General features: G+C 35.9%; 1 protein-coding gene across 1 annotated transcript in view; it reads right to left on the reverse strand.

Annotated features, from left to right (window-relative positions):
• The window catches only part of dock2 (dedicator of cytokinesis 2), a 130,918-nt gene that overhangs the window by 9,937 nt on the left and 100,415 nt on the right, over positions 1–20,566 (reverse strand). The window contains exons 27-43 of the mRNA XM_015393480.1: positions 18,854–18,952; positions 18,639–18,733; positions 16,354–16,432; positions 16,160–16,260; positions 15,818–15,876; positions 14,519–14,667; positions 13,730–13,815; positions 13,382–13,538; positions 10,175–10,215; positions 5,527–5,617; positions 4,803–4,913; positions 3,895–3,984; positions 2,717–2,821; positions 2,400–2,541; positions 1,687–1,768; positions 1,474–1,558; positions 478–564 (exon numbers count right to left, since the gene is read on the reverse strand). Coding sequence (XP_015248966.1) covers positions 478–564; positions 1,474–1,558; positions 1,687–1,768; positions 2,400–2,541; positions 2,717–2,821; positions 3,895–3,984; positions 4,803–4,913; positions 5,527–5,617; positions 10,175–10,215; positions 13,382–13,538; positions 13,730–13,815; positions 14,519–14,667; positions 15,818–15,876; positions 16,160–16,260; positions 16,354–16,432; positions 18,639–18,733; positions 18,854–18,952 — 1,659 coding nt within the window. The remainder of the gene's footprint in view (positions 1–477; positions 565–1,473; positions 1,559–1,686; positions 1,769–2,399; positions 2,542–2,716; positions 2,822–3,894; positions 3,985–4,802; positions 4,914–5,526; positions 5,618–10,174; positions 10,216–13,381; positions 13,539–13,729; positions 13,816–14,518; positions 14,668–15,817; positions 15,877–16,159; positions 16,261–16,353; positions 16,433–18,638; positions 18,734–18,853; positions 18,953–20,566) is intronic.

Below are 20,566 nucleotides of genomic sequence, written 5' to 3' on the forward strand. Positions count from 1 at the left end.
TCTCAATCCAATAGAGCATCTTTGGGATGTGGTGGAGCGGGAGATTCGCATCATGGATGTGCAGCCGACAAATCTGCGGCAACTGCATGATGCCATCATGTCAATATGGACCAAACTCCCTGAGGAATGCTTCCAGCACCTTGTTGAATCTATGCCACAAAGAATTGAGAAAGTTCTGAAGGCAAAAGGGGGTCCAACCCGTTACTAGCAAGGGGTAGCTAATAAAGTGGCCGGTGAGTGTATATATATATATATATATATATATATATATATATATATATATATATATATATATATATATCAAAATAAAGTTTAAGGCTAATGGAACATTTATACCATTCTAAAATGGAGAGGTTAAAATTGGGCAGGATTAGTGTCATAAATAAGAAGAGGGTAAGAAACATGATGGACACAATAACTTAGAGCAAACATTTAACTTTATGAGTCCGGAAAAAAATCACCCACACACATACTCACATGTTTTATGTCCGTAGCCTCAAACCAGCGCAGGATCCCAGGCAGCTTATACACGGTGGTGAACGTGGTGCGCTCGATCCACATGGACTAAAAGAAAACAAAGCAGCGGAGAGTAAAGCATTAGGAATTGGTTATGAGTTTTTGCTATTGTCATATCTGCTTCTCTGGACTTTTTGTTTCTGTTAAACTTTTCATTTTTGGTGTTCGGTTTTTCTTTGATTTTAGTTATCCTGTGTTGCTGGTAATATATATATATATATTTTTTTTTTGAATAAATGCATTAGTTTACTTTTCATTGGTGTTGATTTTAGTTATTCTCTTTTCAGCATTCCTGATATCTAGTTCTCCATATTTAGGGCCCTCTGTTATCTTCACATTCTGTTTTCCTATGGCCGATTATATATCTACATTTCTCCAGTCCCTTCCCAATCCTCTAATTTTCCCTTTTGGTCAGTCTTTGCTAGTCTTTTTGAGTCTTATTAGTTCTTTCCAGCCTATTTTATTTCGCTAGTTACTCTCTGTTGCCCCCTAGTGTCCCTCTCCTTCCCTTAGCTCTCTTCTAGCTGCTTATGTCCACACCTGCCCCCAATTAGCCGATTACTCCATTCATTCTGCTGTCTCACATATATACTCCCCCATGCAGTTTCTCATTGCTGGATTCTCTTCATTCCTCATATATGTTTCATCCGAGTGTCTCTATGTTTTGGTTACTGAATTCACTGCCTAACATTTCTGGATTTATGCTTCTGTTACCACTTACAGTAACTCATCATTAAATCTTCAAGAAACCATCTCTGCATTCCATCCCTGCATTTGGGCCCTCTGCAAACATCCACTAACCAACACCAATATTGTAATTTGTAAAAAATACTGTGAACTCTTTTAAAAACAGTTCCTCCATCACAGTAGAAACAATACAAATTCACAACAGGGCATGAAATACTTTCACAGTGCCAGTTGTCAGAGCTTTAAATTGACATTCAAGAAGTAACTCACAGCAAATTCATTGTTTGGATCCACAGGTCCTTTCCTCACAGGCCTTGAGTAATGAAAACGCTGCACATAGTTGGATTTGTAGAAGCTACATACAACAGAGAGGCAGAGATCATACAGAACGTTGCAGTTTATGGCCACAGTAAAAAGTATCAGTATTCATTTAGACAATTGCAGAATTCTTTGCATTAGAGTTTCTTGTTTCACAGCACTGACTTGATGATCTGGTCAGGGACTGGCTTGTTCTTCAGACGAGGAGGGATCTCCAGGACTGGCTGCACAGTGAAGCACTGGATATCTGGTTCAGACTGCTCAGAAAAATAAATATTCTGCTGCCTGTGTCACAGCTGTTCTAGTATAAATGTGCCATTGCAATTTATGTGATAAATAACTGATGGTTATGTAAAAAAATGTGACCAAAAATTTCCCATAGCAAAAAGGTTTTCCTGCATCCAGGATGTAATATCCTTTCACTTTAATAAAAACTTTTAAAAAACTTTATTCTCTTAACTCAGGAATAAAACACATGTAGGTTTCCAAAGTCACAAACAACTGAAAGTCTTGGTCTGTTGAACAAAATAGACTCTCAGCTAAAAGTTTACCCAATGACCCAAGTGGGATTTTTAAGCATTCAGCCCTTAGTCCCTAAATGCACCCAATCCCAATGGCGCTCTCAGCTTACTGCTCCCAAAGGCGATGGTTTAATTGCAGAGGACAAATGTTGTTCCACTTTACAAAGTAGTAATGATACTGAAAGATCATTATTATTATGCAAAAATTGATGACAAATTATACCAAAGCTACATGTATTATTAAATTTGCATACCTACATTTATTTCCCTGTGAAGGCTGCAGTTTGTGCTCCATTTATATTTCCTGCTTTGTATGCACTTAAAAAGATTAGAGCAGATTAGCTTATTTAAGGATACACTGCAGCGGAGAGTTCTTGATGTCATCCCCGGGCATGGTGGTCGTGTTAAGGCGCACAGAGCTGGGAAACTGGCTCATCAGATGGTTCTGGAAATCCTCTCTGCGCTCATATTCTTTACCTCTGTGGATAAACACCTTGTTCTAAAGCAGAAAGAAAAGAACAAAAATAGTGCTTTTACTGGTGATGAAAAGATTAGTCTCAGCATTTTTAAACACATTGACTTTCAGAATTTATAACCGCTTTTCAGGTAAAACAAAATCATAAGTATATGCTCTTTAATCTTAGTGATTTGTATCGGACATAATAACTACAGACCCTGAGGAAAGGAGGATAGCCTTGTCCATAGAAGCCCACTGCAAAGTAGTCTGGCTTAGGTCTCAAGATCTTCATAATATTCTCATAGAACTTGGCTTGTTTTTCCTGCAGGGAGAGATAAAGAGAGAAACCAGGGATGTATCCAGGGAGAGAGTTTCAGATGTGCAATGTGTGCAGTCAGGGAAGTTTAATCAGCTCATGCCAATGACAAAGCTACCATCAGCAGAAAGCTGGACCTGTGAGGGTGATAGATGCAGAAAAAAAAAACTGCACCCCATCCAAGGGCAATGTCTGTCATTTATATAACCACATAAATTCAGCAACAGTTGAGCAAGGCACTGCTGCAGTCATATAAGATTTGTTTCATTCTTTCATTGTTTAAAAAAGGTTTCTTTAGTAAACGTTATAAGGAGTGAGATGGAAACATGTGCTAAAGGTTAGGATGGACCATGTGCGAAAAATGTTTTTTTTTTTTTGAAGCACAGATTTATGTTTGGTTTTAAAGTTATAGTGGAGGATTTTTGCAATTTTTGAAAAGATTTAAAGATAAAAAAAAATGCACATGCAGAACCCTGTACCCACTCCTGAGAGGGAACACCTATTAAACACAAGTGAGACCATGCAAGAGCCCATTTCTTCTCTTGCACACTCTGTTTAAAAGTTTCTGTTTACATTGCTCATACAAGCTTACTTTCCAAAAGAAGATTTGCCTTTTCTCACTATGTCAGATTCACCACCGGTATGTGAAAATGGGGACGAGCACGATTGATAATTAGGAGGACCACTTATATAGATGATCCGCCGGGAAAAAGAACATCCTCCACTATACCTTTAAGTAGACTAATCAAAAGTGATATTTAATAAATCAATTAATGGGCATGGTACTGTAAGCAACTGTAAATTGTGTCTGTACAAAGTATGGAACACCCCTTTAAGATGAGAAGATGAAGAAGGGAAGCTGAACTTTAATCGGTGTTGTATGAACCAATATCAACCAAGTCTGAATAACCTAACCTGAAGAACAAACACTATTTTTAGGCTATTTCCTTTAAGTCAGCTAAGATTTAGATATTGATGAAGAAAATAAAAAAAGAGGATTGGAGGAATGGAAAGCAGTGAAGCCACTGATCATGACTGCTGTGCAGCTGATTTAAAGCTTTAGAGCTATGAAGCATTACCAGTCTCTTGCTGAGGAGCTCATAGTCAAAGATTTCATTTTCATACTGCTCTGCCAGCTCTTTGCACAGGGTGATGGCCTCTTCCCACATCTAAAACACAAGAAGGCAAAGAAGAGAAACAGGTCAGTGCAGTTATACACAATCTGCAAATAAATTTGGTTTATCAAGTCATAATTTTTTATAATAGAGTCACCTTTATACCAATTTAAAATAATGGCTAAGCTACTTGCAATAACTGATGAACCATTTAATCATAATCATCTTATAGAACCCCAGTGATGACCTTTTGTAACTCATAAAATAGAACCTTTAGAATCATTTTCAAAACCTGTATCTATAAGTTATGCTGTATATTGGTGGAAAACAGGGTTACGGTTGATTCAGAATATGTTTTGTTTGGCTTCTAATGTAAACAGTCAGAGTCTGAAGGTGAATGGCTTTCAGCACCCTCTAAAGCTAAATACATAATGATAAAACAAATAGAAATGCTATCACACAGTAATCTTGTCATGTTTTCCTTAAAACGTGATGTGAGTCACGTAGCTGCTCCGTTCAAGGAGACCTACAGCAAGTTCTGAATTCAATACAACTTCCTGCTGCAATCAGGATTCAAACCAACATTAATTGTGTCAAAGATGCAGACTTCACCCTGTTACACCACAGAGGGTCCATTAATCCTTAGAACATTTCATAAATTTTATTAGAGTCAAATCATGTTTATAATTAGCGGGCCTAATTAGAAAACAGCACTAGTCTTAATGGGAACCTTTAAAGATATTGTTTTTGTAATAACCATTCTTATTGAAAGTGGTTCTGAAGAATTAATCACAAAACCAAATAATTACACAAGAGTTATGCATGCATAGAATTAGCAGTAATGAGTTATAATTTAAGACTTTAGTACAAACCTTGCCCTTGTCGAAGTAGTCAATGATGGTGTCATAGAGCGTTTCTTTGAGCTGCCGCTGGGTTTGGGAGCCAATCGACTCAAACTGGGGGCTACACATGTCATCAGACCACTGGGATAAGAGAGGGATATGTTATTAGCAGTGTCTAATTATTAACCAAATGACTACAGTATATTATGTCATGAAATAATATAACAATACAGTATATACTGAATCAAAATAATGAAATAAAACTATTACTTTTCTTTAAATGTATATGTTAAAGATGGTACTAATATGAAGTGAGAAAGCCAAAAAGTAACCTGTAGCATTCTTCTGCTGTGATGCGGTAACAGAACACAGAGAGAAATTCCTGCACCTCTTTGTGAGCTTGTAAACATCCCATAACAATGATCAGGGGACAAAAGAGGTGAAACACAGTCCAAGATGAGCGTGCACGTCTACTCGCACACAATCACACCCACTGTGCCACTACGCCGCATCAATCACCATAGTGATATGGCTGCAGTGGCCGACGCAGAGCCATAAACTAACCTCAGGGCTTCATCACTTGGAGGCCAGAGACGTAGCAACCATTTGTCAGCAAGTAAAGAACTCTCTCATTTGTTGCAGGCAGACAAGTGATTAGGCCAAGGGAGGTAGTGGGTGCAGCATTACACCACAAAACATATCCTCCCATGTTTGTGTGTGTGTGTGTGTGTGTGTGTGTGGGTGTATGACTTGCCTTGAGCAGACGGGAGTGCAGCAGCAGGGTGTAGGCTGCCTCTGTGTAGTTTTCACCCTCCAGGTGAAGGTCTCTTAATTTGTACAGATACCTGAAAGCAGACAAATTCAAACAAATGACTTGAAACATCACTCCACTAGATGCCAGTGTTGGGCAGCTGGAACATCTGCAATTGAAGCATTAACCACAGTGCACAGCAGGTATGAGCATTAGTCTCTGTATAAACCTTGAAATATGAGCACAGTCAAGGTCATTCAGAAGAACACACAAGCAAAGCACAATGTATCTCTTCTGTAAACATGACAAACTCTACGCTTGAGGTGAAATAATGTAATACACGCTGCTAGAATAGAAATGCTCTTCTAATTGTTTAATGGTATGCTAGAGGGAAACACATTGTGTTATGGATGACTTGCTGGAAAAAAGAAGAGCTTTTAAGAGAAAAAAGGTTTTAATTTGTGCTCCTTTCATCTAGCTGGGTGCTTACATTAAACACTGGAAGTGCATCGAAAAAGGAAAATACTTTACATCAGTCTGTTTGGAAAGCTTTGCAGAGCTTGCAGAATTTTTTGTTCAAGAAAAAAATAATTAAGTATTGAGAAGACCAATGAATCTAGCGCTTTGACAATGTAACATGGAAAAGCATGGTATTACCTTTTGCGTCTTCTATGTGTGCAATCTTGAATATTACACACTGCACCATACCAATAGATTCTGTACTTCTTTCTTATCAAATATTCGTGTTTGTTTGTGTAACATTACAGTAGGAGTTGTAATATTTCAGTAAAAAAATAATTTTCTAACTTATTTGTCTTGGTTATGATTTGGTATTATGCAGAAAACGAGCTCTGCTCCCAGGGCTAAGGATAGATAACACAAAAGAAGCAACATCCATTCAGTGAAAAAGAGCAAGATTTTTCATCATTTAGTAAATTATATTTCTATTTTGCCCTTTTGCCCGTTTATATAATTGGCTGTCTAGGTAGTCTAAAACAAGATACATACAATTTGCACTGTTGTTAATGCAGCGTGAACTGCCACAGTAAAATAAATTAACACTAACCATGTTATTTCATGCTACCGTCAGGCATTTATTTATGGTCAAACTGTGGCTAAATGCCATCAGAATGTAAAAAGTGTTGATAATGCAATGATGCAGGGGAGGTTTCAACCAAAAGATTAGAACTTTTCTGGCTTTAACTATTTTGAGGATGAAGGATTAATATGAAAAGCAATCCAGCTGCAGTAATGATTGCTTTCACATGACATCATCAAAAAGAGGTTGCAGCCAAACTGGAGACATTGCTAACGGTCAAACGCTGAAGGGCCCATTGAAGTCTGTCGTATGAAGCAAACAACCAAAGAGCACTAATAAAGCTTCCAAGGGGTTCAAAAAATTTAACACTAGTGGGATCCCTTTATTTCATGTCAGATTTCTGTTTCAGTACATTGTATTTCAGATCACAATTAAGTATTTTTTAATGCCATGAGTTGTTCTTTGTCTATAGTGCTGTGGAACTGTACCGTACCTTCCGAGTCCTATCTTATCTTGTTTCATTAGTTTCTGCATAATTTCTAAAAATGATTGGGGATCATTGCTGCATTTGTTGGTAAATAATAATAATTTGACTGTATGATCTGGTGAACTGTAAAGTGCCTTGAGATGACATGTGTTGTGAATTGGCACTATATAAATGAACTTAATTGAAAAGAAAGAATGGGGATTTGTAGCCTGGCCACACTGAGCATAAATCAATCCGGTAAACCGCTGTTCACGCTGGTCAGATCTGGATGAACCAATCACAGTGCAGGTGGTAGGACTTTACGATGAGTGACTCTCAGCACCAGAATTACCTTCTATAATGCAGCAGTGCTTTTCTGCTACCATAGCATCAAGCTGACGACTGCAATGGAGCAATGTTGCAATGAAAATCAAGAACGTAATAGAGAGCACATCTTATATCCTCAGATTTTTTTAAGCAAAACAAGCAGAAATTGTTCTCTGGAGAGTTTCTTTGAAGGCTTAAAATGTTTAACGCACTACAAAATTACAAAAACAGTGTGTGTGGCTTGGAGTCTTATTGGTCCAAATCTGATGAGGCTGACCCCGTTAGTCCCACCTTTGAAATCGAGTTGTACCAGCTCTTTACCAGTGTTATACCCCGTGTATATATAGTATCAGTCTGGCTGGGGATTTGTGGGATTTGTGTTTTTTTGGCTCATGAGTACTTTTGGCCTTAAAACTTTCTCATGGGAAATAAAACATATGTACCAGTCTTTCCCTAAACCATTAACACTGACCTACTAAGGTAAATGAGGCCTTAATATTAAGTGGGGGCTGAATTGCTTTACATTTTGTCCTGGATTTTTTCATGACCTCTTAGTGCCATTATTCATGCACCATTGGAGCAAATTTGGGGGTCTGGGCACTCCTGAGGAGGGGTACCACTGTGAGTTACTATGCTGGATTATACTTATTCATAACCCTCACTTCCTGGCTTGGTATGTTTTTAGTGTATATTGGTGCAGCCCACATGCCAGATTGCGTTGCATCTACCGCGATTTGTACTTTAGCACTCAGGGTCCCAACCACAAATTCAAGCTCATTGTTCTGCATCTCATTTATGTTTTTCAGCTGCAACTGACCAAATCAGACATTGTAAATAATTTATATTCATGTCATCAATGTCTGTGGAAGACTTTTAATGATTCATTGTGCTGGGTCTCATGTTTTGTAGCAAAGAAAAGTCAGAAATATGCAGGCAAGCAAGATGAACTATGAATAATTGTATGGTGTGTCTGCTTTCTCACCTTTCTTCCGGAACAGTGTGAGAGCTTGTTTGCTCGAAAGTGTACACAGATGGAAAGCATAATGCTGACTTTTTTGATTTTGCATTATTTATTTATTCTAAGTTTACTAAGATTCTAATTAATTTGGGCTTTAGTCCAAATAGTCAGTGATTGTGGGACATGTAATGTGGGCGAGTCTTTGGTCCACTCTAAGGGATCACTCTTTCATATGAATCTTTAACATTAAATGTAGTTCTCCTATTTTTATTTTTTTTTACTGTAGCACTACATCCAGGAAGGTTGTTTTATCAAACACATTTTAGAAACATTCAGATAAAAATCAGTAAAACAAAATCACCTTTATATTTAATAAATTAAGTATCTTATTTTTTGACTCATCTCTTCTTTGTGGCTTTTGATGCATAATAAGCTACATTAACATTATTATATTTTTTGTAATGTTGTCTTTGAGGAAACGGAGAGACGTTAGTTATAATTTCTGATTCCTACTTCCCCTTTTCATTTCTTGTCTTCTTTCTCTGCATTTACACATGTATATAAAATGGATTATATTTGTGATTGAGCAAAGAAATAGGTCAAATCAGGGTGGGTTTTTAATGATGGCACCAAACAAAAGGATCAAAACATAAAACAAAAAAATAGGAAAAAAGGTCATTAATTAATATATTAAGTAAAGCCAACAGCCAACAGCCTAATTTTCAAACAATACATAAACTTAAACTTTTAAAATAATAACAAAAAAATGTCCAAGGCACTTTATGCCTTTGGTATGGGTTCATAACAGGGTCCAGGACCAGTTCTACAGGGGCCCTGGCCCCTGCTGGCCCCTTTCTAGATGATCCCATGAGTCAAATCAAAAATTTAAATAAACTGTTTACTTTTCTTTGTTTTTATTTCATTTGTATTTTTTTGCTCATTTCCAGCTACACTTCACTCCATGTGTTCAGTATTTATTCTTTATTTTGTTATGCATTAGTTCATTCTTTATTCTTAGCTCTTTCTACGGCATCTGATTTTTTAAAAGTGCTTTGTAAATAAAGTTGAATTGGTTTTGTGACATTGTGACATTGTATACTCCCACTAAGGTTCCAGCCAGTTGGTAATTTCCAAATTCTTTTGAAGAAAAAGAGAAATGTTAAAAACTTGCCTGAGAATTTAAACCAGTTTTAAAACCATTATTTTCCAATATAAATAAAAAACAGTTTGAAAGTGTCAAGATTTACCCATTTAGTATAAAACAACAACAGCCAGTTTCATTCTCAGTCTGTCACAATGATGTGACTCACTATGTTGTTTCTGGATTGTATCAGTGACATAAAACCATGCCCACAAAACTGCAAACCGGAATAAAAAATTTATTTTGTGAGCCATTCTTCTCCCACTTCTATTCAGTTTGTATTTGTGTCAAGCAAACCCTAACTGGATACGGTGCCCTAATTCCTCAGAGAGAGTCGGAATCATCACTCAAGCATTTTAACTAAGAACCTAGAACAAAATAAAAAAATTAAACTACATGACCTGATAGAAACTGCAAAGGCTGGTTTCTCTGTTAGATATTTTTGTCTCTCCCCATGCAAACATCCTGTCTCTCTCTGCCTTTTCACCTAGCTGGTGCCCATCATCTCTCCTTCAGCTCTCTCTGCAGTCAGACTGCCACCTGATCTGCTGGATTCTGACATTAATTCAGCAGAACTCATATAATCCCTTGTCAGATTATGAAGCCGCACACACACAGTTCACAGATAAAGACATGCATACAGATGCATGAAGACTGCACAACACAGACATGAAACATTTAAAAGCATTTTAGGTCAAATCAAGCACATAAAGCAAATACCTGATGTACATCCCTTCCCGGTTAATGTCTTTGTAGAAGTTCTGCAATAAAAAAAAAAAGAAAAAGAAGTTTACAAACAGAGAAAATTGAGCGTGTGCATTGCATACTCTTTTGGTTCTTTCAATTTAAACAATGGATTTTTTTAAAGTAGCTTTTAGTGTGTCTGAGAGCATGAGCTTTACACTCCATGCTTCTGATTTCTTGAGTGAGTCAATGTGTGGCTGTGTCTACAGTCCCCTGTTTAATTAAATTTAATGACATCTATAGAGAGCTGAGGAGTGGAACACGCTGATTCAACCCACCTCTCATTAACAGCACAAGAGACACACAATAAACACATTTTTGCCCAATACCAAACATGCAGAAAGACAAAACAAAAGTTGGAAGAGTTTGACATCAAATTAATAAATCCTAAGATTTAGACATACCCATATCTCTTTTAGCCTATTTAAGTTCTGTAATGTTGTTTTGTTGGGTAGATTTTAACAACAAGTCTGCAGCTATGTTTTGTTGTTTTTAGATAAGATAAAAAAAATAGAGGCGTTTGCAAGTGAATATTAAACAGCCTGAATAACAATGAGCACGTCCAAGCCTGCACATTGGCCCTCAGTTGGAAACGTGTTGTTTTCCCACTCTGAGTTGGGAGGAAGAAGGTGCCTCGAGAGGGACAGCTTAAGAGTCTTGTTCGTCATTTATTATAAAACAGAGCAGTAGACTGACAGGGGCACTAGGGCTCTATTTACAGAGAGGATGACATTTTCTTCATGTCTCTTTTGATGAAGAGAGGGCTGACACAAAAGGTGAAGCCGTCTGTCTACGTTACAGTCTCTAAGAGCTGGGGTTAGTGACCAGAAAACTTAAATCTACTGCAAAACTGACAGCAATGGGTGTGCATTGATGGGTCAAAAATCTTTATTTGAATGCATGGATGGATGGATGGATGGATGGATGGATGGATGGATGGATGGATGGATGGATGGATGGATGGATGGATGGATGGATGGNATGGATGGATGGATGGATGGATGGATGGATGGATGGATGGATGGATGGATGGATGGATGGATGGATGGATGGATGGTGGCTTGGATAATTACTTATCTAAGTACTAAGTTAAAAGGAACATCACCTGCAATGGCTGAGTTTTTTAAATATATATATATATATAAATATATATCTACACAATTAGTATTTAACTTTTTAGTTTTCCTCGCCTGCTCTTAAAGGGAACGTTCTCCCATAGCTGACATCAATTCCGTTGAAATCAATCATGTCTGATAAACTTGTTTCATAGCTGATTTTTTTTTTTTTTTTTTTTTTTCAAGTTAGAGCAAATAGATCACTTAACTGGAACATTAAAAAGTTGGAACATTGAAGCTAGTAGCACAAAGATGTCTCAAAAACTCTATGTTTAAGTTAGAAGTGGTTATTTTAGCCAGAGGAATATTACTGCCTTTACATTTAGAAGTATGTATCTGCTCCTTTGAAAATGTATTTGCGTTAGGAGGCTTGACGAATAGTATGTGTGAAAGAATGTGTGTTAGCCTAGAGTAGAGTGTAAATATGAGAGGGCTTACAAGCCTGGGGAAGGGATATTTTAGCCGATGAAATTGTTTAAAAAGAATACCTAATGGGTAATTGCCACAAGCTATAAATGAAGTACTTCTTCCTTTTTCCAGCAGAGTTCTTATTTTAAAGAGAGTAAAAGATGTGAACCAATGCACAGATTTATCCTTATGGAAGTGAACTATATATTTTTACCTCAGTTTGGTGATAAATTATGTAAAAGAAAACACTAACAAAAGCAAGAGAGTTTAAAAAGATGATTTAACTTTTCTGCTTAAAGCGATTGATACAAAGTCAGTGAGATAATACATCCTCATTTAGCAATAATAAATGCTGGAAATTAATGGTTTAATGTAATCTGCTGAATGTTCTTAGATACATTTTAATGGATCATAGTCACATTATACAACTATAAAGTATAGGAAAAAAATTTGATCATGACAAAAAAAAAGAAACGTCCATTTTGATAGTTTTGATAAACTTTTTTGAGCCTAAATAGAATTCCAGCACGGGGTGTGATGAGCAGATCTAAATAGAAGTACACTTGCTCTGTCAGCAGTACCACGGCGATGCGGCTTCTTGATGAAGTCTGACCAACCGTCCTGCAATGCCTCCCTGTAAAGTGACAGCTCGGCGTGAGCAGAGACCAACTGACTTTAATGAACAAAACCACCAAAACCTACAGCAACTTTAAGTTCAAGTGAACCTAGAGGCTCCAATCAGAAAAACAATAAAAAAAGAAAATTCCAAGTCCTACCAAATGCCAACAGCGACGCATCATCAAGGTTAGTACGATGGAGTAGTACGACCATACTAACAATTTTATTTTGACAAGAATAAAATCATGACATTAAAAGAAGAAATTAGTGATGCTAATGTAAAAAAGTCATATTATCATGAGAATAAATCCATAATAATAATAACAGAGCATGAGATGAAAGCTTTGATAAAGACCAAGCTTATCCGAACCAGCATTGGCCTCAGGGGAAAGACTGTTATTTTAGTAAGAGGAAAAAATAGGTTGCTTGTTTTAATCTCACAATATGGAATTATTCACTTTATTTTACAACTTTATTTGAGTACGGTGATGTTATCTTCATTTGGGAAATGTTACAAATTTTATTTCAGATTTTTTCCGATTTGTTTTCATACTAAAATTAATTTAATCTATTAGAGATCAAATTACCCTACCAAAGCCTTTAGACAGGACATTGCAGCAGCTCAAGGGTCCGGTCAAGATATATAGAGGTATGGAAATAGTTAGAAATCAGCTCTTTTATTGTATAGAATATATATTGCAAACAACCAAAGGGGCTGACCCTTAGATGGCAGGGTTTACTCACTCCCTTATTGAGAAAACATTTTTTTTGTTATCCTTTCTTTAATGAGTAAAATATGGTAATTTTGTAGTTTTAATGCAACTAAGTTTCCAAGGACAAATAAAAAATAAGGACATGCTTCAATAAGTGAAGATGTCTCAGTAAAAATCAGCACCATCCTATTTTTTGCATGACTAAATGTGAGCAAGCTTGCTCATCATTTCTATAAGTCACCCCGAATGCCTAACATGGTTGTAAGTCAAAAGCGAGCAACTGGCATCTCTGACAACTGACTGTTTATTTTAGTGGTGTTTTTACCTACCAGAAGATTGACAGTGCAGCTCATGCGGTTATTGCGACTGTCATCACTCATCACGGTGCGGTAGTCAAGGAGACGAGTGAGGAGACCCTTAACCAAAGAGACAAAGTGCTGCACCTGTGGCTTCAGTGTTGATTTCTCAGCTGCACAGTCCAACAAACTGGTAGAAAACAATCAACAATTTAATCATCAGCAACTTACTTTGCAACAGGGTTTGCATTGCTAAGTTTCTATGTTTATCTGCTGTTAATAGACCAAGGGAAATAATACAGTTACAGCATCTACTATGAGGAAACAGTTGATTCTTTTTTTTAACATATAGATTTTATTTAATTAAATACTCAGCCATACATGCTCTCTAGAAGTTGCATGTATCGTTCATCTCCTCCTCCTCCTTCTACCTCGTGGTCCAACTTCAAGATGATCTCATTTTCAAACTTTTGAAAAAAAGCAAACATTAAGAAATTATACAAGGAAGTGGATTAATTGGAGATAGGGAAACTTTCATCTCATATCTTAAAAATATATAAGATAGAAAACCGGCAGATAACATCAGTGGGTACTCTTGGTCACTGTGCATGGGTGTAAACACATACTGTAGGCTGTTGTGTTTGGGGTATGGGTAATAACTGCAAGAATAAAGATGTGTGTAGGCATATGTGAATGTGTAAATATATGTATATATACAGCCTGGTGTTCAGGCTTATAGGAAGAACAAGGGGTGTACTGTGATTAAAAAGTTAAAATTCTTCCTTTCTCTTTTTCAGACATTATCAATCATTTAAACATCTATTATATATTGAATTTATCATTATTTATACCCTACATTATACATGTTTGCATGAGACAAATTTGTAGTTTGTATTTTTATTGGACTGTTTGAGATAACATCATTTAATTATTCAGATAAATTTAAAGTATAAGAAATAATCTACTATTTATTTATTATAGGTTCAGTATTTCAGAAATCAATTAGGTGGTACTTTATGTGTATTTTCTGTGTGTTTTTGCCATTTCATATCAAACCAGGCCACATATATCTTTTTCATTTGTTCAGGGATTTACTGTATAAATGTGGAAGACTTTGAAAACTGCAAAAGTTTTTTTTTTTTTTTTTTTTTCAGGAATAGCATTTTCAACCTTCTGGAAGTTTCCAAACTGGGTATGCTCGCAGGAGATCATGTCAAAAAAGATGGGAATTGTGGCTCTTCTCAGCTCTTCCTCAGGAATCAAAGTCATCTCCAGGATTGGTCCCACCATACCAGGGATAAAACAGATCTTATGACTTCCTACGAAAGTCAAAACATAAATGCACATGAATAAAGGACAGGCAATAATTTCATTTTTATTGTTACTGGCAAAAAAGTTTATTATAATAAGAATCTTAATTCATTAAAAGAAATGCAAAAGTCTAAATTAGGTTTGTGAACCCTAAATAGTAACAGAATAGTTGAGATTATTTTGGTGGCTTTGGGGCTCTGAATTTATGCAAAGACAGTTGCATTAGCAAATAGATTTTGGTAAATTTATACATATAACTTTTTTTTGCATCACTAAAAATACAATAATATCTGAATAGTTACTGAAGCTCATAATACATGTCTTTAATATCAGAATCCCAACTAAGTCTCATTTTAGTTGACTTATATGTGTTTTGACGTGTGAATATGCAGTGCAACTTACATAAAATCCTTTCTCCAAAAACAAAACGTAATCATCGATGTTCAAATCCGTTATATTTTAAATTTTTATCTTTGTCATTAGATGAGAACTATTAAACATCAACAACAGAATTTGAAAATACATAAATAAAAGCTTTCATAAGAACAGATTATGATGACAGATGGTGGGATTTTTCAAATGGTGGATATGTTTATTCTTATTTTTGTGTATATGAGTATATCAAGAAATTAATTCAATAATTTTGTGCAAGAAAGATAATCAAGTTGATCATGGTAAAGACACTTAACTTGATCTTAAAAGGGGTTCCTATGCTTTCTAAAATGTTAGTGCCTTAAGGTCATGCATCAACTTTATACCAACATTTTTAGGTATAAAGTGCCATTATTTTTGCTTTTATCTGTAAGAAGATGTAATAAAGGGTTTTGCTCTAAAGAGTTTTTCTGATCATTTGACCTTATCACCAAATCAAATTTAAACCTTTGAAATGGAAGTTTAGAAACCCATGCATTGCACACTTCAGGGAGTTGGGAGACAGTGTTTTATATGGACAAACTATGCCTCAAGTCTTATGAGGCAAAAACATAAGAAACATATGGAAGCCTGAATAGATTACATGGTTACTGTTGAGTCCCTTCCATGTTCCCTCTGGTTGTCAGATTAACACATTCTCATCCTTATTTTACAGTAGGATACAGTATAATCTGAGAGCTCTGGGTTTTTCTTCTGTAAAAAGCAATAACAAAAACAGTTTCTTACCAAGTTTGTACCAGATGTCACGTATAGCGAAACCAATGAGCCTTCTCATATCTCCATATCTATAAAATAAAATAAAAATGTGAGGATAAAACAGAAATGTACACAGAAATGTCTACAAGAAGAAAAGCCAGCCACTCAGTTTGTAAACAACTGCTTCATCAATACTAATTTTCACTTTCTGCAACTGAACCACCCCTAAGGAAAGATAATGCTGCACCGCTTTACCTCACCTGAATTGATCGTCTGTCTACAGGAAACAAAGGCATTTAATAGGCGATACTATCAATGAAGGCAGAGCAGATACAGTAAAAAGGGGGAAAGTTAAATGTTTTTTATTCTTACTTGACCAGGATCTTGTTCCTCTTGGTTGGAGAGAAATGCTGAAGCTGCAGAGACTCTTGAGTGATAAACGCCACCGCTAAGTGGAAGTAGTTATTCCACAGCTGGGGAGGCATAGGGAGCAATGAAATTACTTTAGAAATAAGTGTAACAGTGAAAAAAAGTATCTATGCATACTGCACACTTAATTCATTTACCTGTACTTCAAAGTCATCATTAGTGAGGAACTTTTGGTTCATTGTGTCAGCATAGGTGTTAATGGCTCTCAGGAACACCCTAATGGACACATTCATGTCAAGTACATTAATTTCCTGTTGTGTGGTTGCAAGTTTATTCTTGAATATCTCTTAATTGGGCAGTATCACAAGTGTTTCATCAAATGTTAGACATAATGTTTAACTTTTACAGTGAATCCCTTTCTTTTCTAAATCTGTTATGAAATGTTGAGATCTATTAGCAGAGGTGCTTACAATAAAAAAATTAAAGGTATAGTGGAGAATGCTCTTTTCTGGGTGGATCATAAAAATAAGTGCTCCTCCTAATTGTCGATCATTCTGGTGATATGTTCACATAAGGCCGTCCTGTGTGCTCGTCCCAATTTTCACTTACCGGTGGTGATGAGTCTGACATAGTTAAAAAATTGCAAATCTTCTTTTTTAAAATAAGCCTGTATGACCAAACAGCAACATTTAAACAGAGCGTGCACGAGGAGAAATGGGCTTGTGCATGCTCTCGCACATGTTTAATAGGGTTCACTCTTGTGAGTGGGTACAGTGTTGTGCATGTGTATTTGTTTTTAATTGGAGAGGGCGGATCTTTTAAAAAATTCGTGATACACCTCCACTATATCTTTAATATGTGGATAACTGCCTGTCGAAGAGCACAAAGAAACAAAACAAAAAAGCTGTTGTGCTGGGATGTGACCTTTCTTATAATCAGAAAAGGTGATGGTTATTAAAACTGTCTTATTTCTCGACACAGTTCCACCTTTTTTAGTTCATTAACCTTTAATGGGGTCCAACACTATTACATTATAACTAGTAGCAATGTTCATTTGGGCTAGGCTTGCAGTCAGAACACCTACAGAGATATTAAGGTTATTTATCTTCATTTTTCATTCCAATTACTGCAATGTTGGAGTAACACTGCTGACTAAATAGCACTTTGACGTGTATTTCTCACCACCAAACCTTAAGGTACATTTAAAATCAGCACCTCAATCTTTATTACATCTGATGGCAAACCTTTTTCTAGAAGACATTGGAACTGCTCACATAGGTACCAGCAAAGTTCATTTGAGCTTGAAAGTATCTATTTTGAAGTAGAGAGTCCTTGGTCAGCACTTTCTCAGCACATTATGATGTGAAACTTGATTCACAGAGCGCAGTAGCACTGGTGTTTCACTGGCATTTAGTTTGTGATAGGTTTGAGCCTTTGTGATACATGAGCTGTTCCTGAGTACATTTACACGTTACCTTCCATTCTCAAGCTAGGAAACTTGTCAATTTTTATTAGAAAGGATGTTTGATCGCTCTTTCAAATGGCTACACAATGCATGCAGTTTATCTGCAACTCATAAAGGCTAAATTTATTAATCTGATTCTGATTCTATCAAATTCACCAAACTTGTTAACGGAAGGAAAATATTCTTAAAGATACCAAATTAATATAACTCTCAGGTCCATGATAAATGTGCATAACCTTTTCATCAGCACTGTAAAGGTCAGTAACTGAAAGAACTAACCTTGTGGGAGAAAGAAATACCACAAATAAAAAAGACATAATGCATCAGTGTGTTTTTTTCTTTTTTTTTTCACTATGTGGGGAATTTTATGACTTAACACACAGTAAACTGCTTTTCGGGGATTTTTTTTAAAATGCTACTTTTCTTCTAACCCAGTAAAAGCATGACAGCAGCTCAACACAAAGAGTGCAGAGGTATCAGTGAGATGTTACTTAATGCATTTTTAAACTTAAGGAGAAACTGCTTCCAGCCTCTTTTGGCCCAAACACTATCTATCATCATTATCCAGAACCAAATGACATCGTCCCTCATTCCCCCTCCTCCTACATCTTCTATGTAGTGTTACACTTATTTTCAAACCCTACTCTGCAGAGCTATTTGTTTCCTGTTCTTCACCCTCCCCTCTATCTATTGGCTTCTTCCTTTAAACGGCTTTAGACTCCCCCTCTAGCTTCTATCATTGATATATTTCACTCTCTCAGGAACTTTGTCACATCAGCTGTTTTCATCATTACAGCCTTGATCCCAGCTTCACTATCTCCTACATATCCCAGTTAGTGCTGATGACCAATTCATTCTAAATGTTGACAGCCCTTTGAGAGGCAATGCCGTGCCTCATGAGCCTGACAACAGGCTAACTAGTGCTACTGTTGCATTTAAAGCAGAATAAAGGTTTTCTATAATGTGCACGATCCAAACTGGTCCCTGTGAAAATGCAAGCATGTTTGTCTACTGTACCTGTTCTGCACCATGATCATGGCCATCCAGTCAGAGGGATACACATGTTTCCCAATCAGGTCCTTAAATAACAGGAAGGACTCCATCAGGAAGTCCTGTGATAAAAAGAAATAAATCAAATCAAATAATAGCATCTATAAAGATTCAAGAAATATAGTAATTTTTGTAATTATTTTTAGTATATGAGCCCAATTTAGATGTGTGTGTGAACTTACCACTAGATCAGTGGTTCCAGTGAAGGTTTCTATGTATGTGGCATAATGCTGGTCATCCATCTGACTCAGAATAGCTGTCATGCACGCAACAACTCTTGACTATTAACAGGTAAAGAGAAATAAACAGAAAGGGGGGAAAACAAAGGCAACATTAGTTTTCTTGTCTGTATTTCATCTAAAACCAAGCCCTGAACAAACAAGTGTTGCAGCTTTTTGTTTGACGCAACTATAAGAAAAGACCTACAGACTAGCTCTGCCTTTTTCTGATATAATGGCATTAGTATTCAAATCAAAAAGCATCAACAGCTCTTTGCTGCAAGATGGCAGTCTCGGCAGGAAAACGCGTTATTCCTGATGGTATTTTAAAAGCGGTTCCTTCTGCCAACAGAAGGGCAACAAACTGTTATTCCCAAATTATCATAATTGCTGTAAACAAACAAAACTATTGCCAAGGGGATGGCAGTCTTTTCTATTGCAAGATTACATGCATTGGCTTACATGGGGTAGGGCAAAGATTTCTCAAAGGTTTCTGAGCACAAAAGCAACTACTGTCAGAATTTTAATCAGCACTAGTGGTGTATTATTTGGTGCAGTTAAAGTAAAAATAGAGCATATTATGTAACAAAAAAAACTGCTTTAAAAATAATACAATGTAATGGTATTAAATATGTAAAAATGAAATGACAGAAGGAGATAAATAGATTGATGCCAATTTGTGTTAATATAAATATTTCAACTTATAGTACACTGGGAATTATTGCAAATGCAACAATAAGTTGGTATTCTTAGTTTTATCTGTGAACTTCTGTATATTATCATTCAATATTCTCACATTTAAAAGTCTGCAGTTGGTTTGACCGGATGTTAAAATACATTGCACTGAAACAGAAATGGTTAAATCAACACTTATCAATAAGGATCCATAGCAATAGATTTTAAACTCGAGTTGCCTGGTAACATATGGGTATATAATCAACAAAATACAGTAACTAAAAATTTAGACATCTATCAGGGATTTCTGATTATAGAGAAAAAATTATCTCTGACCACATCAGCTTCGTATGCTCTACCATTTTTAGTAGACATAGCCATGCTTTTGTTAAGTACATAATGTTACACATTGTTTACACTTTGATTAACAAACTCTTAGATTAACAGCATTCGTTACCTATGCTAGGTTAAATTACTTTGCAAATAAACAGTTTTAAATAGTCTTACCAATTTAATTAAGCATTTTCTATGCATTCTTTTCTATTTTTGTGCATTAGAACATTTAAAAAATAAAGGAAACGAAAAAGAGGTAAAAATAACTATACTTAAATGATAATACAAGCTGATTCTTCTTTTTTTCCTTTGCATCATAATTTGAAAAGAATTACAGTAAGACATTTTTTATCGAACCAGCCTGTGAAACAGTTATGTTATCAGCATGATATTATATTGTTGCCTAATAGGTAAACCCACCTCATGTTTGTGATTGAATAATATTCCCAAAATGTTCCATTAGAATTAAACAATAGTTTATACTTCATCTATAAACGTAACTGTAAAACTGAATTGTTAAAACCTTATTACTAGCTTTTACTTACACGTAATTATATTATAATTCCCTAAATATACAACATTAGAACTTTGAAATTTTATGACCCTCTTATTAGATTTTAACTATATACTATTTTTATTGTATTGTTACTACAATACTACTGTCTTTTA

Source organism: Cyprinodon variegatus, unplaced genomic scaffold (genome assembly GCF_000732505.1).
Source record: "Cyprinodon variegatus isolate N-32 unplaced genomic scaffold, C_variegatus-1.0 Scaffold643, whole genome shotgun sequence".
Taxonomy (NCBI): domain Eukaryota; kingdom Metazoa; phylum Chordata; class Actinopteri; order Cyprinodontiformes; family Cyprinodontidae; genus Cyprinodon; species Cyprinodon variegatus.